The sequence below is a fragment of the Nematostella vectensis genome, chromosome 5 (assembly GCF_932526225.1).
Source record: "Nematostella vectensis chromosome 5, jaNemVect1.1, whole genome shotgun sequence".
NCBI classification, from domain to species: domain Eukaryota; kingdom Metazoa; phylum Cnidaria; class Anthozoa; order Actiniaria; family Edwardsiidae; genus Nematostella; species Nematostella vectensis.
The window spans coordinates 7,038,484-7,063,922 of record NC_064038.1 but is presented as its reverse complement, the minus strand read 5'-3'; the positions used below and the strand labels follow the sequence as shown (position 1 = coordinate 7,063,922).

At 41.8% G+C, this 25,439-nt stretch overlaps 1 protein-coding gene across 4 annotated transcripts; it reads right to left on the bottom strand.

The window, feature by feature from the left end:
- Positions 1 to 272: 272 nt before the first annotated feature.
- On the bottom strand, positions 273 to 25,365 carry LOC5503426 (conserved oligomeric Golgi complex subunit 1). 4 transcript variants are annotated; one of them, XM_048727422.1, is made up of 28 exons: positions 25,207 to 25,365; positions 25,043 to 25,127; positions 24,793 to 24,837; positions 24,606 to 24,672; positions 23,612 to 23,709; positions 23,294 to 23,366; positions 21,245 to 21,364; positions 20,925 to 20,990; positions 20,647 to 20,688; positions 20,417 to 20,540; positions 18,704 to 18,823; positions 18,558 to 18,635; positions 17,834 to 17,905; positions 17,167 to 17,248; positions 16,407 to 16,512; positions 15,958 to 16,080; positions 15,224 to 15,480; positions 14,755 to 15,003; positions 14,148 to 14,240; positions 13,769 to 13,919; positions 12,538 to 12,605; positions 7,052 to 7,145; positions 6,332 to 6,409; positions 4,858 to 4,934; positions 4,005 to 4,179; positions 3,479 to 3,613; positions 1,461 to 1,667; positions 273 to 654 (listed from the first exon to the last, which is right to left on the bottom strand). In XM_048727422.1, exons 1-28 carry the CDS (start codon positions 25,277 to 25,279, stop codon positions 541 to 543), a joined length of 3,072 nt encoding a protein of 1,023 aa, XP_048583379.1. In that variant the 5' UTR covers positions 25,280 to 25,365; the 3' UTR covers positions 273 to 540. The 4 variants fall into 4 exon arrangements, with proteins under 4 accessions (XP_048583379.1, XP_048583380.1, XP_048583381.1 ...); XM_048727423.1 differs by having other exon boundaries at positions 3,479 to 3,610; XM_048727424.1 differs by having other exon boundaries at positions 3,479 to 3,610; positions 4,011 to 4,179.
- Positions 25,366 to 25,439: the final 74 nt, after the last annotated feature.

The window sequence follows — 25,439 nt, the reverse complement described above, 5'->3', positions numbered from 1 at the left end:
ATAATTAAAATGTTAATAAAAAATGTTAAATAAACATTTGCTCTTTTTAAGACAGCATGTAATGGCAAGAAGAGTTATAACTTTTTCCACGAAGAAATACGAGAATGGAAGAAGGAGCTCTTATTTCGCGAGACTTATTTTCAGAAGAGTATACTGTAGGGATTCAATAAATGAGTCGTTCACCAAATCCATCTTAACAACAGTCCCCCTCACACAACAAGGTTACGGCGAGATTTTCATTTTTCTAACAAAAACATTAACAACAAATCCCCTTTTAAGATTTTAGCGTTTTTTATTCAATTCCTTTATTTACTCTTATCCCTTTCCCAACCGCAGACCAACAATGCCTTGAAAATTGCTGGTGATCTATAGACCATCTTAGCAAAACACTGGACAAAATAGTCATACCATGTCTCTCAAGTTATAAAATTTATCTATGACGTCACTTCCTATACGCCTTCAAGTGTGACGTGCAAGCCGCTGACGTCACGTTGTTATGGTTACCGGACTGACGTCAAGTTGCCATGGTGGCCGGAGTTGTCAGGACGCCTGTAGCTCTTGCAGTCGTCTCTGTTCGGAGTTGAAGAATTGATGGTGACGATGGAAGGCGGTGAGACCCACTAAGGGCGTGGTGGGTTTGTAGACATCGGAGGTCTGAGGACACGCGTAAATGGAGATTTAATTTTTTGTAGACTTAGAAGTATAGAAGTGAGGTTGTCTGGCGGAGATAAATTTTCTTAGAAAGGTTTCCAGTTTACTCTCGCAAACTAGCTTGTAAGAATGGTACCGAAAAGTTTCATAACGGTTCCTCCAGTTTGTACGCTCTATCCTTGTAACTTATAGTTAATGTATGTTAGTGTGTAAGTTCTGAGTGTGGTAACACAGAGCCAATGTCCTCAGTGGTTCTATGTGTCTTAGTCTGTAAGTACTGCCACTGAGGATGGTACCACAGGGCCAGCGTCCTCAGTGGTTCTATGTGTGTTGGTCTGTTAGTACTGGCACTGAGAATGGTACCACAGGGCCAGTGTCCTCAGTGGTTCTATGTGTGTTAGTCTGTAAGTACTGTCACTGAAAATGGTACCACAGGGCCAGTGTCCTCAGTGGTTCTATGTGTGTTGGTCTGTTAGTGCTGTCACTGAGGATGGTACCACAGGGCCAGCGTATTCAATGGTTCTGTGTGTGTTAGTCTGTAAGTAATGTCACTGAAGATGGTCCTCAATGGTTCTATATGTGCGTTAGTCTGTAAAGTACTTTCACTAAGGATAGTACCACAGGGCCAGCGTCCTCATTGGTTCTATGTCTGTAAAGTACTTTCGCTGAGGATGGTCCTCAGTTAAGTAGCAAAATAATGCTATTCAGTCCACATCAGGAACACGATGGAATACTCCTAATTGGCCCACTCTCTTCAAACTATGTATTGGTGGTTCTATGTGTTTTGGTTTATAAAGTTTCTTCCAAACCTTTTTTCTAATGTCATAGCTATCCTCTGCCGACGAATACGTTGAGCCTCCATGGTGCGAGGTCAGCGGTAACAGGGAGAACCGGGGAGGATTGGGCGCCAGAGGCATGATGTTGTGCTGATCTTGAGACCCGGATGTGGATCGTGAGGTCACGCCAAAGGAATGATTTGTATGCTTGTCTAAAGTGACCAGGATGCCGAAAAGAACCTGAAAAAAAACAAACGAAAGATCATGTCATTGGATATAAAATAAGAGTAAAATAAACTCGCTCGCGAAAACCAACGAACACTTTTGGGAAGCGTTGGAAAAATGCGCTGGATTGCGAAACATGGAATAAATATAGATTTTAATCATACTTTTGTAATTTTAGCACCTTTTCGGCGCTTGCATGTTATCTGATAGTAAAGTTGTAGGGTTTCTAGGTATACTTTCAAGTATTTTCATTTAGAAAGACACAGTTTGTCTCAACTCGCTTCCGTAACCCGGACAAAAAGACATATCGAGAATAACAAATAATTCTTGTTGAAGAAAGCATTGAATAATGAATACTAAGGGAAGCAGTAATTGTATTTTGACAACAGACATTAGTTATATTTGCTATCGGCGGGGTGGACGGCTGACCACGGGGGGCTTTGTAACAAGCCTTTTTTTCCCAAATCAACACTCCAAGTTTTGTGTGCTCTTAATGTTTTACGGTTTTTGCAGGTTTATTTTAGTTTTTTCTATATTTTCGGGTGTTTGGTTGGCAAATCACCTAGTCATAAATGTCGCGCGCGTAACTTTATTTCCCGTCAATTAATTTTCCCGCCTTAAAGTGTTAAACTTCAAGATGCTGGCGCTTGCGCTTATCAACCGAATCACCAAGAGGAGAGATATATCGCAACAAATACTACTACTAAAGGAACTAGGGGAGAGCCAATGATTTTGATAGATAGCATCAACACTAGATAATGAATTCTGTGGGAAGCTGTAATTCTATTTTGACAACAATCATCTGTGGTTATATTTGGTAGCGGTGGGGTGGACGGCTGGAGATGGGCACTCAGCTGGAGGCGTTTATTACGCGACGGGGAGTTGTAGCGGAACAAGCGTACAGTCATAACAATCAAGGATCTTCTCACGAAACCTCGAGCTTCTTTTAACATATAGTACATAATTCCAAATTATTATTTCTCAGGTCGCTATCATAGCAATATGTTTTTTTTCCAAAATAAGCGCTCAGTTCGTACGGGTCGAAAGGAAAACTAGCCTTTAATGGCGTAGCCTTCTATGCAGTTATTCTGAGCTCACCTTAAAGCTCGCATTGCGTGACCGAGCTCAGGCGCATTGCGTGACAGAGGTCAAGGACATTGCGTGACCGAGCTCAGGCGCATTGCGTGACAGAGGTCAAGGACATTGCGTGACCGAGCTCAGGCGCATTGCGTGACAGAAGTCAAGGACATTGCGTGACCGAGCTCAGGCGCATTGCGTGACAGAGGTCAAGGGCATTGCGTGACCGAGCTCAGGCGCATTGCGTGACAGAGGTCAGAAAAACTGCGTAGGACACTATTGAGTGCGCGGAGCAGGCTGGTCCCCGAGGCGTGTGGGAGATGCACGGGAAGGAGGCCGGCTTAATCCAGAGTTGAAGTCATAAGCTGACCTGGATTCACAATAATACGGGGTTCGACTGCTTAAACTGTGCTGCCACGCAATTAACAGATAAAATTAACATATAATAATTAACAAACATATTAACATAAAATAAAATACCCCTTTGGTTTTGCGGCCAGGACACTACAGACGGCCTCCGCCTTATATTACAGGTAAGTTTACGAGACTTGTATTCTGCTTGTCGCCATGGTGACCTTAGCGAGATGCTGTGTGCACAGCAGCCATTGTAAATTTAGTGAGATTATTATGCTATAGGTACGGTAGCCATGGTAACCTTATCGATATTTGTTTGCTATGGGCGCGGTAGCCATGGTAACCTTATCGATTTTGTTTGCTATGGGCGCGGTTGTCATGGTTACCCTACTTACCCCGCATCGCTGCAGCTGTCTCGTCAGGTTTCTAGTGATGTGTGGCGAGAACACGTCCAAATCAAACGGGTCCACGAATCCCTCAAGGGTGTCGACAACAGTTTGAAGGCGGTCCGAGAAATTAGGCGTGACCTGCTGACATGAGAACAGGGTCAGGAGAGTAGGACAGTAAAACGGATAATAACCACATTTTTCCAAGACATATTCTACTTTATATCATAATCTTCAGAGTGCATTCAAGCTCCCCGATAAACGGTGGATACATAGGTACGTAGTTAAACTATAACTTGACTAGACTGGTAAACACCCACACACACACACGCGAGAACAAAACTTTCAACATTTTACATTTTTAAAGTTGTTAGAGTTAGAGTTGTTGTTGTGGTTGTTGTTATTATTAATATCATGGGGCGGCAGCTGATTTTTTTTTCTTGATAATATGTCCGCGGCCAGTTTGGCTACACTATTATTTCTTTCTCTGGGCTATGGCTGTTGAGTTTGTTTTTGCTGATTTTCATAGATTTACCCGCACTTTTTCGTCTTCTGTCCGGCCTGCAAGAATCGACGTGACAAACTTTACGTCAAAGATGGCCTGGAGCGCTCGGTTCTGCGCTAGGCTTGTTCGGTGCTTCTCCGTGAAGCGCTCGTAAAGCCGAAGCACACGTTCGGACAGAATATTCACAAGCTCCTGCAGTAGCCGCCTGGAAAACAACGGGAAACAAGTAAAATAACTTAGAAAGGAATGCAAGGAGGGGGCAGTAAAGGTATTTATTATACACCTGGAGAATCTCTTAGGCTTAAATCGGTTGCTGATTTGTTGTGTCTGTACGAGTAACATTTAATAAAAAAAAAACAAGACGAGTTATTCGTATTTTTCTAACGTTTTAAAGCCGCATTGTCACCAGCTAACTTCCGGTCGATAACGTAACAATCTCCGATGATTTTTAACGGAAAACGCGAAAAATATTTCAAAATATTGAAAGCAGTGTGTTTATTGGAATTTTCTTTGAGGAAGTGATTGATAATTTAGAGCGGATGGCATGTTTAATATCTCGGATTTTAATAAATTCTTTTGTCTTTGAACGGTTGAGGTTTCCGTCGGATCTCCGGAAGTAAACTGGTGACAATGCGGCTTTAAGATGAATACAAAGCGCAAAAGCATAAATACCGGACCATATAAGATTAGCTGTTGCTATATGTAGTTGGTTTTCAACCTCGCGAAAATAAAAGCGCCCAAAAATAGAGAAAATTCCCAAAAAAAGAAGCGTTTAAGAGTATTGTAAGACATAAAACATATTTCTAAAGGCGAATTTAAAGTGGTGTATTTTCTGAATCGCGAATTAAGATAACGCGAAAATTTCGTTTGATAAGGTACATACCGATCTAACGCATGCGCACCGATGCGATTTAGCTCTTGGCACAGACTGAAGAGTAGAGACGTGATGTAAGTTGAGACCTAGGGCATAACAGTATATCTTATTAGCATTCCATATATGGACGCCATGAACTACCACATAGCATCACGGAATACCACGTCACGTCAGAAAAACGTGAGCTACACGGCTCATACACACGCAACACGGCTCATGCACACACAGCTCGGCTCATTAACACGCAACACGGCTCATGTACACGCTACACGTCTCATGTACACGCTACACAGCTCGTGTACACGCAACAAGGCTCATGTACACGCAACACGGCTTATGTACACGCTACACGGCTCATGTACACGCAGCACGGCTCATGTACACGCAACGCAACTCATGTACACGCAACACGGCTAATACACACGCAACACGGGTCATGCACACGCAACACGGGTCATGCACACGCAACACGGCTCATGCACACGCAACGCGGCCTATGTACACGCTACACGGCTCATGTACACGTTATACGGCTCATGTACACGCAACACGGCTCATGTACACGCAAAACGGCTCATGTACACGCAACACGGTTCATGTACACGCAACACGGCTCATGTACACGCAACACGGCTCATGTACACGCAACACGGCTCATGTAGACGTTACACGGCTCATGTACACGCAACACGGCGCATGTACACGCAAAACGGCTAATACACACGTAACACGGCTCTTGCACACGCAACACGGCTCATGTACACGCAACACGGCTCATGTAGACGCTACACGGCTTATGTACACGCTACACGGCTCATGTACACGCAACACGGCTCATGTACACGCAACACGGTTCATGTACACGCAACACGGCTCATGTACACGCAACACGGCTCATGTACACGCAACACGGCCTCATGTACACGTTACACGGCTCATGTACACGCAACACGGCTCATGTACACGCAACACGGCTCATGTACACGCAACACGGCTCATGTACACGTTACACAGCTCATGTACATGCAACACGGCTCATGTACACGCAAAACGGCTAATACACACGCAACACGGCTCATGCACACGCAACACGGCTCATGTACACGCAACACGGCTCATGTACACGCAACACGGCTCATGTACACGTTATACGGCTCATGTACACGCAACACGGCTCATGTACACGCTACACGGCTCATGTACACGCAACACGGCTCATGTACACGCAACACGGCTCATGTAAACGCAACACGGCTCATACACATGCAACACGGCTCATGCAACGCGCCCAACGCACGCACATACACAATACAACACGCCCAACGCACGCACATACACAATACAACACGCCCAACACACGCACACTCACAATGAAACACGCCCAACGCACGCACATACACAATGCAACACGCCCAACGCACGCACATACACAATGCGACACGTCCAACGCACGCACACGCATCACGTTCGAAACACGGCTCACCTGCATAGGAACACGGATAGTGGACTGCACTTGTTGACCAGACTCAGATTCTTCTTCGATTTTCAGCTCTTCCCAACTCTATCAAATAGACGTGGTTTGGGTCAATACCTTTGTGTTTATAAAGCCTGGTTTCCATATATGCGCCACCAGTCGCCAAGGTAAAACACTGATTTATATAGGCGATTGGTGGCGATCGTAAAGCCTGGTCTCCATACAGTCGTTTGACAAAAGGTTGTCATCAACCGGCTTTGCGACTACGCGACAAGCCCGCATGTAAGCATGGGTAAAACCACTGAAGCGCCTAGCTGCATATATTAGCCACCGTTACACCGTCTAAGTCTGAAGTTATGCAGTGGCTAATATATGCAGCTAAGCGCGATTACATGCTTACATGAGGGCTTGTCGCCTAGTCGCAAAGCCGGTTGATGACAACCTTTTGTCAAACGACTGTATATTCGCACCCGATTGCCATCAATCGCCGAGAAAGATCAGTGTTTAGTGTCGATTATACGGAACCCTGGGGTTTCCAATCTCCATCGGTCAACGTTGGTTCTTAGAGCTGACTAGTGAAAGTTTAACCTGTATTTCTAAGAAAATACTCGATGGTGCCACGGTTTTATCCTCACAAGTATACCCCAGTGCGAGCCTAATATTCTATTAACTCTTCACCCATGTGATCTGCACGAGACTCCTTTCAGAAAACATCGCTCTAAGTCTTACCGTGATGGAGTAGAGCGCAGACACGGCATCGCCATGCAGCAAAGACTCCTCGTAGGAGGAGAGGAATACATCGCTCGCCCATCCGATCCAGATGCTAGTACAAGTCACCAAAACGTTAGGGAACAACGCCGTGACCCAACAAAGGGTATAACAAGAACGGTTTTTAAGCTTCACGAACCGCATAGCCCGATTATCAGGCAGTTTTATTTTTCAAAAGTCGGAGAGGAAAAATCGGTATATACTTCATAGGGAACGATAAAAAGGCCTGACACTCGGGCTACAAACCGCATGAACAATTTTCTAACATTTAAATTTCAATTGTATTGAATAATATTCGTGTCCTAACGGGCTAACGGGCCCAGTAATCCAGCCTTTGGCTGCAAAAGGGTTTAATAAAGCATTGTTTGATTGATTTGATAGAATGATTCACTCGTCTCAATAAACTCACAAATTCTCTTCTAAGCTTGTTGATGATGTCTGTACCAGGCTTCTTCATAACCAGGGGTATTTTTCACTAACGTTTCGCTCGCGAAAATCATAATAAAAATAATTGTTGTTTTTTTCTTGCGGGTGAAACGTGAGAGGAAAATACCCCTGGGATTGCTAATAGTCCGGCAGTTATCGACTGCTAGAAAAAATGCGTTTATTTTCATGAAAGACTTTAGAATATATCAAAGCAAACCTATTTTGATGTTTTGGCAAGCTTTCATGTAATTATATTCTCCATATAATTAGAATTCTGCATTTAAGAAATGATTTGTGGGTACCCTGTGGTGTAATACTATTTATACAGAGCCTTCAAAATTGCGTTTTAACACAAAATACATGACATTTTTTTTTGGCAAGAACAACATTTCCTTTGTTATCAGCACTCTTTATTAGCTATCCCTTAATATCATTTTTCAATTTGGATGCTGGAGATAGGATTAAAAAGTAATCCCTAGTTAAGCTATGAAGAAAAAATGTGCTCTCATAGAAAAAAGGAGATACTTCACTATTGAAAGAAAAATAAAAATATAATAAAGTAATAATATTCTGTCTTTGCTTAAAAAGAATAATAGTAGGGCCCAGTTCTCTCTCGGCTTTTAAAATGGCGGCTTTCATTGGGACTTACAGCTAAAGCAGGTAAGAAGCGTTTTGATAAACGAGATATCTATTTAAGCATTTTTCAATTTTAATATAAAAGAGCTTTGTACCTTTGATTGATTATTTTGAGCGTAGATTATTAACATGAAATACGATACGAGCCAGCATTCTTTGCCTCGTTAACACGAAGATTCTGCCGATTATTTCCCTCCTGCAATCTACATCTCTACTCATGTCTTTGAGACTAGCGCATGTATTTGATTCTTTTCTTTGTTATGGCATGTTGTAGATTATGAATTGGAAGCTATGTATCATCTACCAGACAAAAACCCACGAGAATTTGCAATGCCCCGCCAAATCCAGAAGGAAAGGCTATACTTCCTTCGCAAACATTATTAGAGAGTACAAAGATCTTGGAGTTCAGGTTATTTGCAGAGAGATACTCTTAGAAGATATTGAAGGGCGTACGTTAGAGCAACTTCTTCGGGAGCAAGAAGCTAGTTGGCATAAGTCATGTAGGGATCGTTATAATTCTACTAAGCTCAACCGTGCAAAGAAGCGAAAAAAGGCAGAAATGGTAGATGTTGTAGATAAAGAGGAGGAAACAGCAGTGGATGGCCCGGCGCTTTTTATGTCGTCAGTTCGACCCGCGGAGTCGATGCTTCTTATGAGAGGAGACAGGTACATTAGAACTACATTGTGTTACCACTATACAGAACTTAACAAGAAAGTAAAAGATGCCGCCAACTTACTGAAAGATATTAAACTTCTTGCTAAACTGGCCACTGCCGGTGACTTGATGGCATTAGAGGCAAAGTACAACGCAAAATGCTTGACTGGCCTTTATAACCGAGAGCGGTCTTTTAAGTTGCGTGCTAACCGCTAGTCAGATGAGCCATGTGATCCAAGTGACTTAGCATTTGCGCAACTCATAGTCTACATAGAGGAGCAGCTAGAGGCAGAAGAGCCTGTACTTTTAATTCTCTCCGACTTAGTCAAATTTTTTATGTGTAAGCTGAAGGAATTGGCGGGTGAAGAAGTTGAGACTGTAAATTCAACACGCCTCAAAGAGGGAATCCTGGATGTCTTCCCTGGTCTAGCAGCGCATACTAAAAACCGCAATAAAGTACACATTGTGTTAGAGGATGAAATTGGAGGTATGTTGTCCAGCCTCGAGAATAACACTGACTCTGATGCATGTTGTCTGGCGCGAGCTGCGCGCATTTTGAGGCGAGATATTTTGAATGTTAAGAACTCCTTAAATGGGGAATTCCAGGCAGACGCGCAGAAGAACTGTGTACCTCCCTCGTTACTGGCGATGCTAGGAATGGTCATGAAAGGCCCTACTAGCCAATTGGACCATTCTGAAAATCAGGCTTGCTTATCTATACCACAACTTATTGTATACAACAGTGTGGGCAGAGCACGTCCACACTGCCTGATGCTACTGGCGCCACACATTATGTGCGGTCAAGAGAGTGTCCGCTCCCGATTTATATGGCAGTAAAAGTCCATGGTGCAACACGGGACAAATCTCTAATAGATGCATTCTACAACCTTGGGCTCTCTATATCGTATGACAGGATAATGACCATATCGACACAGGTAACCAACAGTGTTATCGAGCGTTACGAACGCGAGCAAGTCGTGTGTCCCTCAAAGTTACGTTCGGGGCTATTCACAACAGCAGCCGTTGATAACATCGACCATAACCCGAGCTCCACCACCTCGCAGTGGTCTTTCCACGGCACTGCTATTTCACTCGTTCAACACCCGGATGCTGACGAACAAGGAACAAGGAGAGATCCTGATCTCCATGATGCTACAGGACATAACTCGAAGACTCTGACTTAATTACCGTCTTTTTATTGTAATGTAGAGCCTGTCTCGCTTCCAGTAAGTGATCTCCGTCCTCCAGAGATAGCTCCCGAGCTGCTTGCGCCTAATCAAGATAACGACACTCAGAGAAGTTCTCAGGAAGATAATTGGCTGCACCACACCAAGAAACTCTCCGGTAAAGAATAACTTGAAGCTAAGGACCTTATGTCATGGGCAGCGTACCGGGCTTCAAAAGCATCTCTCTTAAGTCGATCTCCCGCAATAATTTCCCTCATGCCGATGTTTGCAGAAAACGCACACTCCTTTGCCATGATCCTGCATAGGATTAAGGTCATCACCTTAGCTGTGAAAATCATCGACCCAACCCAGACTCCTGTTGTGGCACTAGACCAGCCGTTGTTTGCAATAGCAAAGCAGATCCAGTGGGCTATTCCAGAGCTGAATGAGAAGAGCTTCATCCCGATGTTTGGTGGAATCCATATCGAACTGGCATGTTTCAAAATGGAAAGTGGTTGGCTGGCAGCGGATGGGTAGAAGTCTTGGTGAACGGTGGAATGGCAACGCAAGGTGTGGCTGAGTCATTCGTTGTGGCAAGCCACATAACACGTACACGACGTGCGCACCAAGTTACTTCTGCCAGTTTATCCATCCTGATGGAAAAGGCATACACAGCCTACAAAGAGAGAGATGGCGATGCACCGTTGATGCCCTTTGATGAATGGAAGGTAATGGCTGTGAAGTTTCCCCAGTTTGCATATTGGTCTTCCGTACTTGATTTGGAAGTCATGTGCCTAAGTCTTGTCAGAGCATTTAGAGAAGCCAATTTCGATTTGTACGTAAAGACCCTGGATGACATTCTACCGTAAATGTTCGCGATGGATCGCATTAACTATGCTAGATGGCTGTCTGTCCACCACCGAGACATGTGCATCCTTCCATCAAGTCACCCTGAAGTCTTCAAACGCTTCAAACAAGGCTGCTTTACAGTCAAAAAAAGCAACAGTTGCTTTTCTAGTATTGCACTTGATCAAGCACACTAGCAATGTAACGCGCAAGTGAAAGGGGAAGGCGGAGCTGTCGGCCTGACAGGGAATCCTGGTGCTCTCAGGCGTTGGATGGTGGCGGGCCCAGAGGTATGCCGGATTGTGGAAGAGTTTGAGAGCTGTAGATGTTCGCTAGAAGAAACTAGCCACCATGAGCAGAAGCCAAGTGTACAGACCGCGTTTCACAAGGATGTCAAGAACACAGTGAAGTCGTTCGAAGAGTTTGGAAACTCATTCATAGAGAAAGGAAAGGAGCTAATGGCTATACACACGAAGGACGTACTAGATCCTGCATTGTTCTTGTTGTGTCTATAGTGAACGCCCTTCCACCAGTTGAGCTTTGAGTCACCTACGGCACTGGTAAAAACGTGACTGACAGTGCTGCCCACCACGTCGCATCATCCCTGGGTCGCAGTAAGTCTTTGGTTCTACCAGTATTTCATACCATGACAGGGTGTGATACTGTTTCATTCTTCGGAGGAAGAAGAAAGAAAACGTTTATCCTGAATGAACGCTTTCCCTGACGCCGGGTCTGTAAAGTGATTGTTCTCTTTGACTCTTGTGACCTTCCATTTACACTAAACATGGTATGCTTTTCTTCAGTTCGCTGTGGCTGCAAAACGATGCAGCAAAGCAAACCTGTCGTGCACTGCATTATGTAAATGTGGCGGAGACTGCGAGGACGAATAGTCAAAGCCAGTATAAAGTCTTAAAACAGAGTACCTAATTCACCACAGGTACCCTAAGATATTGAAATGTTATTATGGGATAGCTAATAAAGATAGCACAGGAAATGTTGTTCTTGCCAAAAACAAAAACAAAATGTTATGTATTTTGTGTTAAAAAGCAATTTTGAAGGCTCTGTCTGTATAATAGTATTACACCACAGGGTACCCACAAATCATAACAAAAATGCAGAATTCTAATTATGTGGAGAATATAATTGCATGAAAGCTGGCAAAAACATCCAAATAGGTTTGCTTTGATATATTCTAAAGTCTTTCATGAAAATAAACGCATTTTTTTCTAGTTTAAGAGTGTTTTAAATTTCCAGCCTCGTTTCCATGCTGACCGATTTTGGACACGTCCGATTCTCAGCCCCAGGACATAATTTGGCTTGGCCCTATATCAGAAATTATTACCCATCCGACCAATAGTATTTCTGCTGATTTTCATGCTTTTATCACAAATCCGAAAGCTAAAGGGCATTTTTGGTCAATAACTGCTAGACTATAAGACGGCTTCACCAAAATAACACCACAAAATCTAAGCTTGCTGAATTATTTTTTATAACAGGATACATAGTTTACTACGCGCCTTCTATGTAAACCTTTTCCACCGTCGAGTGACGGTGGAAAATTCTTCTGTCTACTATGGTAATTGTCTGTACATACTAAGGTATACAGCTTAGTAAGTTTGGTACACTTTATTACGTTTTTTATCCATGCCTCTCAAACAATAATGAACTCTAATAAACAACAATAAACTTCGATGAAATAAAACAAACAAACAACTCACCGGAATGCCCCGAGATAGCGGTTCAGCAACAGCTCCGAAAGCTCTGACATCTTACCAGGAACTTCCAGCTGAAAGATTTGATTCACTCATAAGTGAGGGCTAGTCTCCTGCAGGTAAACATCTAGGGTTGTCGGCGATCTGGTTTTTAAGCGAACAAACTGCAATCCCTCATGCGCAGCCGTCCTAAATGTGAGTCTCGAATCCCTACTAAGGATGGCTGCACAGGAGACTGATAGACATAGATACTACGCATTCTATTCGAATCCGATCCGATCCAATAGGTCACCTATACACAAGTTGCATCCATGCGAATCTGGCTCCCGATCATTTCCAAGGGACCAGAAGAAATGGGAGTTGCAAGAGAAGGATAAGAAGGGATGAGATGGACAAGAAAGGTGAAAAAAGGGATGGTAGGGGCATGAGAGGGTCAAGAAGGGATGGGAGGGGCATAAGAGGGGCAAGAATGGATGGGATGGGCATGAGAGGGGCAAGAAGGGATGGGAGGGGCATAAGAGGGGCAAGAATGGATGGGAGGGGCATGAGAGGGGCAAGAAGGGATGGTAGAGTTATGAGAGGGACAAGAAGGGATAGGAGGGGTATGAGAGGGGCAAGAAGGGATGGGAGGGGCATGAGAGGGGCAAGAAGGGATGGGAGGGGCAAGAAGGGATGGGAGGGGTATGAGAGGGACAAGAAGGGATGGGAGGGGCATGAGAGGGACAAGAAGGGATGGGAGGGGCATGAGAGGGGCAAGAAGGGATGGGAGGGGTATGAGAGGGACAAGAAGGGATGGGAGGGGCATGAGAGGGACAAGAAGGGATGGGAGGGGCATGAGAGGGGCAAGAAGGGATTGGAGGGGCATGAGAGGGGCAAGAAGGGATGGGAGGGGCATGAGAGGGGCAAGAAGGGATGGGAGGGGAAAGAAAGGGACAAGAAAGGATGGGAGGGGCATGAGAGGGGCAAGAAGGGATGGGAGGGGCATGAGAGGGGCAAGAAGGGATGGGAGGGGCATGAGAGGGACAAGAAGGGATTGGAGGGGCATGAGAGGGGCAAGAATGGATGGGAGGGGCATGAGAGGGACAAGAAGGGGTGGGAGGGGCATGAGAGGGACAAGAATGGATGGGAGGGGTATGAGAGGGGCAAGAATGGATGGGAGGAGTATGAGAGGGGCAAGAAGGGATGGGAGGGGCAAGAAGGGATGGGAGGGGTATGAGAGGGGAGGGGCATCGCTCACCTTCCGTCTGGCGACACTTGATGAGCGTGTGAGCCTGGGCGTGCCTCGGGAGGGGGTACTCTCTGTCTGAGTGACCACGCCCTGCATGACATGCTTGAGGTGGGTACACTGTGTTGGCACAGCACGGCACAGGCGGCCCATGAAGAGCACCCTGTAACGCAATCAAACGGCGAGTAATGCAATACATTCACAACGTGCTTTAGTACATACACGAGTGTAAAATATCATAGCCTTTAATTTCCATTATTTTTAATTATGCCTCGCCAATAATTTCCACTATTTTTAATTCATCAAACTTCAATCATGAAGCAATATTATAAAAATGAGATGGGAACATTGTTTAATCAATATCTACATTTTATATGCAAGGTTGACTCACCTATCGATGCACGTAGTGTCATAACACAGGGAGGTGTCAGATTCCAATTTGCTTTTGTGCTCAGTGAATAATTGATCAATAAACGCCAACAGTCTAAAACAAGTACAGCATGAATAGATCTGATTTTCGTTTGTGTCTAATCACTAATGATACCAAACAAAATATCAAATCAACTTTTGGCAAAGTGCAATAAAATTCAGCTACTGCAGAGTCGTTTCAAATAAGTGGTGAAGGCCCCCAAATCGAATGTACAATGTATCTGCTTGCAGCCTTAAGTTTGAAAAAACGTCATCCTCTCCTAAAAGTGGAGAAGAGGCACGCTGTCCCCCCACATTCTAAATTGGAGGGGCTAGCAACCCCCTGCCCCTCCCCATCGCCATTGTAACTTGCAGTTGTCTGGCATTCATAAATAGCGCGCAAATTATCTTAGAACATTAATTCGAAGAGCCAAAATGTTGGAAGTATGGAACAAAGCCCTTGTTATTAAAATTTAAAATAGAGAATTTGACTACCCTTGTAGCAAATCGAGACAGTTAAGTCTCTTGGCAGTGCACATCTGCAAGGCTGTTCCGTCATGTCGGTAATAGACGTCCAATAAAACACTTACTCATTGAATGCAGTAAAACAAGCGTCCTGTAGGAAAGTCTGTATTTTACTGCTGTCTTTATAACGATCAAAGGGCGACTGGTGTCCTGCCTCATTCTGGGCAAAACTTGACTGTCTGGGGGTACCAGGGGGAACAAAAATCGACTGTTTAGGGGTAGCAGGGGATGCATTGTCTGGCTTGGGATCAGCAATCAGGTATTGAGCATCTTCTAAAATCACCGAGAGCTTGTCGTTTATGCTGGAACACAGACTGTTAATAAAGGAAAATAAATAATCAACAACTGGTTTAATTTTTATGTTGACCACCTTAATGACAACAAAGCAGTTTCACTTTGTTTCGAGTGTTTACCATCAGATGAAAGAGAATAAACTGCAAATGCTCGTTTTAGCACCCTTGGAAGGGATATGGTTCTTAAAAAACAAAGTTTATCCCTGAAGATGGCAGCCATCTCTTTTACTACACTACTAACCTTACAATTGAAGGGGTACACGCCAAAGATTTCAATGTAAGCCCTCCGCCATCCTTGTCTTTTGTAGCATTATTACCCACCGATAGGATGCTGAGAGGGCCATCATTTGCACTCTCGTGCCACACATAGCCAGCAAGGTCCCTGTCCCAGCGTACCATCGGGTCAGTGTGGTGGTAGTCAGAGAGATCATCCATGGACTTGGTGACCATGTTTTTGGAAGATGAAACAGTTGCATTGAAAAGACCACGGAGAATAGTCTGGGAAGCAGATTCACAATAAAATAGTTGAATATATTATTTCAAGATTCAGTCTTCCGTAACTACCGTGTCGCAGTGCGCCTATCGACTATAGCATGCACCTATCTATCGACTGCAAAACATTTTTGCTGAGTTAGAGGACAAAACCCACCATACTATATTCTTTAGCGTAAATGATCGATATCAAAATGTGAATCGAAATGAACAAAATTTTTCCGGTAATTTCACACCTAATAACATCATGCTTCAGTCAAATTAACTTTAATTTTTTTTCAGTATCTGGGATACTGGCCTAAACAAATCGAGAATCAAAAACCGAAAACAAAGACACTTCTCGAGCCAATGTGAAACGTAAGCTCAGAACATAATATAAATAAATACTATATAAATATAATATAAAAAAATAAATTTTTTATTTATATTGCAAATTATGTATAAATCTTCCTGTAAGTACAGATAATAAGCCACGCTGCATACCTTAGCTCTTTCTGAGAAAAGTGGTCTAAGAAACGTGTCCCACAGACACATGTCTTTATTGAGAACTGTCCTGCAAAGGTCTTCCCAGGTCAGCCCATCTGAAGAGGCTTGAGCAGCTGCTGCCTGTGACAAACATCACGCAGCTATGAAGTATTGTGGTGAAAAATAAACCCAGTTTGTTATACTAGCCCAATACTCTGGCAAATGTATGCATGGCATTGTTTCCTCCTGGCATTCTTTTACCTTGTTTTCTAATATGCTCCAGTGGCCTCGATTGTTTCAGACTACATCACGCAAAAATTTGTCGATGTATCGGACAACCCTCTAGTTTGCACCTTTCATTGAAACAGACAAGAGCGCCCCACGATAAAAGGGGAAGCTCCGCGTTGTCGAGCCACAAGCGCGATCTAATTGACTAATTTGTTCTACTTTAAATTGAGGTACAATACCTCTTTTAAGAGATTCCAGATAGCATCCCTGATGGTAGCCAGGCCCTTTAGGGTACCGATATACTTAAGGAGTTTGGCCACACCACTGGAGACATCACGCAAGCACCTACAAATCAACAAACCACCCACTCAATGAGTCTTATTATACAATGACACAATCTAGACTACCACACCACTAAATACAGGCTACACCACTGTGTGCTTATTTAAAGAGGGGTGCAATTTCACAATTCAGCATTACATATATATTTTTTTATTTCAAGTATTTTATATAAGAAAAGCTCAATCATTGGAAAATATGGGTTCAACCAGCATGCTTGATAATCAACTCTGCTCGATCATAAAAAACAGAGTGGTTTTTAAAAACCCATGAAATACTTTTTAGTTTATTTAGTACTAATACACTGTAACGTCTTTGTTCTTTTTTGTTATGGCTTGACTATTACACTTTAACAATTACATTTTGTTGCACAGGATTTTGAAAACTACTCTATAACTTGTATGTTGTATAAATTGATGCTGTTATTCTTATTTTCTTTATCTGTGGTGAGATATTGATTCAATATTCTGTTCGTTTGGGGAAGCACTTATTTAAAGGTTGGTGCTAATTGGATGCTGGGAGCTTACTGGAGTTGTTAGGGAATTTTAAAAAATTCACAAAGTTTTGGGGGCCCGTCTGGGCCTGGACATGTGGAGTAGTTCTTCTTTTGGTAGTCCTAGTCTCTAAAACATGACCACCAAATATGGATAAAACACATACATGTTAATCCATTCCTCACAGTTTGCCTGGATGTTGCGCAATGGAATGGTTGCTGGGAATGATCGCATGTGTGGTCTGTACCCTGTTAAACACAAGGCAAAGGATACCATTAGAATCAATGGCTCTGACTCATTAAAAAAGACTCCAAAACAGTGCATATAATTAGCAGCAGTTTTACTATCAAAAGGCCTACACTGGACCAACTAGATAAATACAAAGCATATACTGTAAAAGCAGCATGCCTAATGTTGTACCTCACCCAATCGAAATACAACTATTTCAAATAACGCTGCCTTCGGAAATAAACCCACAGTTAATCATGGGTAGCATATTAATGCCTGAACTGAAAATCATATGAATGTTCATAAGATCATGAACAATAATTCTGCAGCTTTTCAAGCCTGGATTTTTTTATCTACGCTTATTTGCTTATTTATTTGAAACCCATTAACCACTGCGGGTTATGATACATAGATTCTCCGAGTGCAACTCTATTTGAAAAGGTTTAATCCATCCATTGGTTCAACCACACAAACACATGAATAAAAGGAAGATCATCAACATTCACAAAAAAGGGTTACAACTTTAAAATATCAATCAACAAAATTATACCCAACTTGTGAAACATGTTTGTCTTAATTTCCTGCATGAATTAAACACAACTAACCAAGAACAGTCTTGGGGAGATATCTTGCGCTTGTTACCAGGTCGAAATCAGGGCCAAATAAGCCTTCAAGAGCTGCAGAAATCATAGCAAGTAGAGGTGCTTAGTAAAGGTTAACCTTTTCTCCATTAACAGTACCGCCTCTCCATCAACCATAAACAGTCAACACTCCTCCAAACTCCGTGGGTGTGGTCAGGCAAAAATCAGGGTCAACATAGAATTTTGTGAGGGCAGGAAGGGAGAATCTCGAAGGTTTTTTCGGTACACCATGGCTCACTAAATGGGCAGACGGGAGACAGCCTGAAGATTCCAACAAGTATCAATTGCTCTTATGGTTATTGGCTTGATACATTGAACGAACCATAAAAGCATTATAAAAGCATGTATCTCTAACATATATGAGTAAAGGGATAAGGTGATGGCATCAAGCTTGGGAAATTTTTATTTGACAGGGAGGCAGCGCTAGCTTTCTTGTAAAACTCTTTCCTTGGTCTCAGCTATACATAGACACTTTAGGGGGAAGTTGGAGAGGGCACAAATCCCCCCAAAAAATAAAGCAACTGAAATACCCACTAAAAGCAATTGGGCCAGCTAAAAACAAACACAGCTGCTAATGAAAAAAATCCATCAAAACAATTGAGCACCCCCCACCCTAAAATAAATTATGATGGGAGATTAAAGTATGCAGAGCCCCTAGCATAGGTGAATAGCATAGTCTGGACTTTACCTTCCTCATCGCTGTTTGGATCTGAGCGCTCACGTCTAGTTACCTTGTAGAGAACTTGAAATAAAAGAGATGGATTATCTAGGAAAAGGGAAAAGTGAATGAATGAGTTTAAAGGCTACTTTGAGAGCAAAGGATGTTGTACAAACCTTTGATCTCATGGATTTCAGAGTTACCATCCAGTCCATACATGAATAGGGTGTAAATCTGATAAAGACTGGTTCTGATCACACGGACGACTTCACAGATTTGAGACTTTATACTTGTGGCTGAAAATTCATAACATCTATCAAAATAAACCATTCCAAACACATCATTAGAAGAGAAAGCCTGTCAACGGCAATGAGAACAGTGACAACTATTCACCAATACTGTTTTCATGAGTCTGAGGAGAATGATTGTTTTGACATATTCTTTACAGGGACAGAGCTACATAAACAACAACAACAAAAAACCTATGGTCGCAGAAAGTAAGTTACAGAATATTTTCAATAACTCTTAATCAGAATCCAGTTTCTGTGGAGACAGAGAAAAACTTGCATTGAAATGAATCTGCCTCGCAGGGTTTCTAGAATTACGTGGAAAAAACAAAAAATTATGCGGGATTCTTTCCTAAATTGCGCGTTAAATTATGCGGAAAATCAATCATTACACACTAAATTATGCAAGATTTTTGCGATACATTTTTCTTAAAAAATCAATATTTTGCGTCATTCTTTACTGAATTAGGCACTAAATTACACGGAATATCAACTGTTACGCCCAAACTACATTTTGAACCACCTTGGCGGTTTAGCAAAGAAGGCCTAGTCATTTTATCGCACTCTTACAAAGAATGTATGTCTTTTTTTACGAGAAATAGAGGTAAGAACCCTAATAGAATACATCAGCCGTGCACTTAAATGTTTTGTCTTTCAAAATTTAGCCAAATTACGCAGGATTACGTGGAAATTTGTGGATTAAGCGGATTACGCAGAGAAAGCCAAATTACGTGCATACGCACAAGCGCGTAATCCCAGAAGCCCTGCCCTCGCTAGCTTTCATACACCTATTGATTATGTTTCATTTGTGGATACTGTCTAATATTTTAAAAATAAAACCATTCAGAGCAAGTGTTCTATTCTCAAAGTTTCCATAAAAACAACATTCTAGCTTGTCTCCAATGCTGTAAAGTGTGTGTTACAAATGTAACAATACATACAAAACTGTATTCTTCTGGGTTAGGGCGGTTCCTTGGGATGGGGTACTTCCAACACTACACTAAAGTGTGCGTTACAAATGTAACAATACATACAAAACTGTATTCTTCTGGGTTAGGGCAGTTCCTTGGGATGGGGTACTTCCAACACTACACTAAAGTGTGTGTTACAAATGTAACAATACATACAAAACTGTATTCTTCTGGGTTAGGGCAGTTCCTTGGGATGGGGTACTTCCAACACTACACTAAAGTGTGCGTTACAAATGTAACAATACATACTAAACTGTATTCTTCTGGGTTAGGGCGGTTCCTTGGGATGGGGTACTTCCAACACTACACTAAAGTGTGCGTTACAAATGTAACAATACATACTAAACTGTATTCTTCTGGGTTAGGGCGGTTCCTTGGGATTGGGTACTTCCAACACTACATTAAGTGTGTGTTACAAATGTAACAATACATACTAAACTGTATTCTTTTGGGTTAGGGCGGTTCCTTGGGATGGGGTACTTCCAACACTACACTAAAGTGTGCGTTACAAATGTAACAATACATACTAAACTGTATTCTTCTGGGTTAGGGCGGTTCCTTGGGATAAGGTACTTCCAATACTATAACTTGAAAAGGTCGCAAACAATAAATGGTGACAAGAATATCTTACCATGCTGGCTGGGATGGAAGATCTCTTGCAGAGCTGACTTCCTTGCAAGGAGGAATTCCGAGAAGACTTGTCGGGGTGAGCTCTCTTCCAAAAGTAATATGGAACACAGGGCATCTGCAGTAGCCTGTAAAAACAACATAATTTTGCAGTGTGAAAATATAAACGTAACAGTAAAATATAATGTGAATATCTAGTTTTGAAATTAAACTGTAGTCCATACACATACACACCTCATCTGTCTGTGTGGCATCTTTCAACAAAGCTCTGCTCCCCTGCACATAAGAAATACATATATAAATAGATAAATAAACAGTCAAAGACTGACACAGACTCCCCTGCAAACTCTCTTGTAAGAAAAACCTTGATGAAAAAAGTTAAAGTTTCAGTTACACGAGGTTATCCGCTCAATGAGGCTCAAGTCAAAGATGATGATGGTGGTTATGGCAACACAAAGATGGTAACAATGATTTAACAGTAGTTCAATATGATTTCTGTTCATAATACCAACCTGTAGAATTGACTCCTTGAAGTGGCTGATGGCGGCCCACTGTCTTTGAAGGATAGGAAAGGAGGACTGTGGATAAACATACACAGTAAGTTCCAGCAAGAGTAAGCTTTGATTCCCTGTGATCTGAACACCATGGACAGATGATTATAACAACAGCAGGTAATACAGTATACACTTAGTATACACTTTTATAGCATAGGACAGCTTTGAGATAAAATAATAAACCATAGCCATAGGATGCTAAACAGAGCTTTTACGGTAATAATAACATTAAAAATAATAAAATGTATACTGTATGATGCGCAGAATGTCAATATTACCAGGACTTTGGGTGCTGCCTTGGACCCAGTTTCCAGGTGAAGTATGCTGACGATGTGATGGGAGAGCAGGTAGAGCTGCGTGGCTTTCATGTACTGCTGACGCTCCAGTGCACTCCACACCTACAACAACACCACCATTTACAATCAGTAATACCACACCTACAACCACATTATTCACTATCAGTAACATCACATCTACAACCACACCATTCACTATCAGTAACACCACATCTACAACCACACCATTCACTATCAGTATTACCACATCTACAACCACACCATTCGCTATCAGTAACACCACACCTACAACCACACCATTCACTATCAGTAACACCACATCTACAACCACACCATTCACTATCAGTAATACCACATCTACAACCACATCTTCACTATCAGTAACACCACACCTACAACCACACCATTCACTATCAGTAATATCACATCTACAACCACACCATTCACTATCAGTAACACCACATCTACAACCACACCATTCACTATCAGTAACACCACATCTACAACCACACCATTCACTATCAGTAACACCACACCTACAACCACACCATTCACTATCAGTAACACCACATCTACAACCACACCATTCACTATCAGTAATACCACATCTACAACCACATCTTCACTATCAGTAACACCACACCTACAACCACACCATTCACTATCAGTAATATCACATCTACAACCACACCATTCGCTATCAGTAACACCACGTCTACAACCACACCATTCACTATCAGTAACACCACATCTACAACCACACCATTCACTATCAGTAACACCACATCTACAACCACACCATTCACTATCAGTAATACCACATCTACAACCACACCATTCACTATCAGTAATACCACACCTACAACCACACCATTCACTATCAGTAATACCACATCTACAACCACACCATTCACTATCAGTGACACCACATCTACAACCACACCATTCACTATCAGTAACACCACATCTACAACCACACCATTCACTATCAGTAACACCACATCTACAACCACACCATTCACTATCAGTAATACCACATCTACAGTACTGACAGGGAGTAATGCAACAGAAAACTGACGAATTTTGCTGAGAATTTGTCGTTCTAATCTGAAATTTCAGGTATCTTCGCCGAAAATTCGGCTATAGCTTTTTTTGCAGTTTGTGCCATCCATAATTTCGGCGAAGTTAAGGGTTATTGTTTTCAACTTTAGTTGTAAATGAGCTCTTATTCTGTACACTGTACTTTCTCAGAACTGACACAGAATTATCGAAGCTCTATGTTATTATGGCACAGACAACGCGCGATCAGCGAACAACACATGTGACATCTATGTTCACAATTGGTTCATGACCAGTAATTCTAAACTCACGAAAGATAAACGATAGGGTAAGCAAATTATGAAAATAAAATGTGTTCCCATTAAAAGAATACACTTCATTTGTAAGCAAATTGTTTGACGTTTCACTTGCCTAACTTTCGCTTTGCTTACTTACCTACACGGTTCTTGTTGCAACTTCGATAAGCAATGTAAATTTAATAAACATGATAGAGAGTCTAAAAAATATATTTTATACGCAGAAAAACAGTTGTATCTCAAATTAATGTATATATTCTTTTGGTCTCTTTTCCAAACAGTTATTTTAAACTAAAACTCGGTACGCAAAGCCACTGATTATAAAAGTTTTTGTGGCCTGTGGAAAGCATGTCGCTGTAGCGTGATCCAGGACATGAAATGTTAAGCATCTCTAGATTCAACTTGCTTTTCTAAAACTTCTTGATAACAATCATGGTATCTTATTCTGAAATATTTTGCTTTTCCTTTGCCTGATAGTTCTCTTATGCAGCTCGATCATACATTAACAACCTACAACCGCATCATTCACTATCAGTTATACCACGCATGCCACACCAACTTTTGTTTCCTGCATGGTATAGGTCAAATCACACTATCTATCAGTATTCCACTTCATAAATTAATATACAGCCCTGCAATATAGCAGAAGTTGCTGGGCCAAGGCATCATTCAATACCTTTTCTGGCGTGTCAACCAGTAGTTTCATTTGTGATGCAAGAGAGTAGAATCCTGACTTTGACTGTGTAGGTCTACAGAAACAAAACCAGCCCACAGGTAAGTCATACAGTGTAACAGGATATCAAAATGGAAAGGGGGGCTTTGATGTTGCTGTTTGAAGCTCATTGTGGTCATAACGCTTAAATCAAATTATGATAATTCAAAGAGCAGACTTTTGCACAACCATGCGAAGGTCTTAAAGTGGAATTATTGTGAAGTTCTAAAGGAGGTCAGAATAACTGTAATTTTAGTCTACTTGTCTATATGCATTCCATACCCTTTCGTTGGTTGGGTGACTCCTCCCACTCCATGACAGCGGTGAGACTGGTACAAGTCCTTGTATTGTTTTTGAATGTCATCTATTGTATCATTTACCTGAAGTCATTGAAAATGTGTCTATTGTAAGATGTTCAAATGTGTTTTACAAAGAAGTTAAGGGGCTGAAAATATAAAAATACTATTACAAAAGCTTAAATGTTTTCATGCTACAGTCAGGAAATTCATGTAACAGCAATATTATAATAATATTGGGGCCGTGTGTGCATTATATACACCATTTAGTATAAAAAGTTTTGTATATTTACCCTGTCTAGGATAGGGAAGGTCTTCAAATATTCTACCCAGTTCAGTGCCACGTCCTGTATAGCAAATATGTGACCCCGCATAATAATGACTTTCCGTTTTTCGACCAAAGCCGTTTAATGAGCGTTTAAACACATCAAAAAGTTGTTTAAACGTGTCAAAAAGATGTCTCATTATGTATAAACTCACATGACTCACATGAAAACCGACCTGAGAGAAATTTCGTTCCATGAGCTAACCCCAATGTGGGCACTAGGTTTATGTTTATGAGCCGTGAGCATTCTGTGATACAGACGGGAGCTTTCTGTTACTGGCCATGAGCGTTCCGTGACACGGGCGTGAGTTTGGCCAAATAACAGAAAACTCTAAGGTTGGTTTTCACATGCGAAGACACATATAGGGCATACACGTCACCTCTACCCCCCCTGTATGGGCAGTTATTCTATTGATGTTAAATTGTGAGCAGGATTATAGGAAACTTTGGCACATTGTCTGTCTAGGGGGCGGCATATAAAATGCTACTTGTCAAGGGTAGCAGCACTTGCCTTAAGGGTATGTATATAGTGTGTGTGTGATGGAAGGACAGAAGTCTCTAGAACTTTTATGGAATAAGACCATTAGAAGTATACACAAATCCAGACCTATTTACAACTGTTAACGTAAGCATGCCAAATGTTTAGATTTAGTACCTTTTGTGCACAATATTTCATTTCTGTGATAGTATCTGCAGCATCAATAAGATCTCTGTATCTCTCTCTATTAAAAAAAATGTGTAATTGCAGTCAAAAATGCTTTACAAAAAAGAAACTTCAAACAACAATTAAAATTGCCCATAAAAAGCACTGAAAATCTTGAGTACAATACATAATTTCTTACCCAACCATCAAGCGCAATTCTTCTTTTTTATTCTCAATATCGCTTCTGCAATAAAAAAAAGTAAACAATAAAGTAAGTAAGTTATAAGTAAGTTTTAATAAAGCAGACATGGATGTTACTTAACATACCGCTTCATTTATTTAAGCTTATTGTCTTGCAGTATCTAGAGTAATGACCTTGTTTATCCAATGTTAATTTCTTAATTAACAAAAGAATAAATAAAAGAGAATACAAAGAATAACAAGCAAACCTTGTTTTGTTTTCAAGAGCTCGAATCTCATCAATCGTATGCGAGGAAAACAACGCATCAGAGTCGATTTCCGCATCCCAAGGGACTTCAAACAAACAAAGAACACATGTTATTGATCACATTAATTGTTGTCAATGCAACAAGTGTTGTCTGTGTTTTCGTACCCGTCTTTTGGTGTGTTTGACGTGGCGAGGTCGGAGAAGAAGGACTTCGTGGACTGTTTCGCGGCGTCGCCATCTTGGATTATCAGCGGATTGTAGCGCGGGCTCGAATTCTTTAAAATAAGACGATACAAAATTATATTTCCCTTGCCCTTTCTTAGCTTCTTTTTGGGGTTTCACTTCAAATTCTTGCTAATTGCATAGTCAATAAATCAGTTTTTATATTTTCCGTGGTT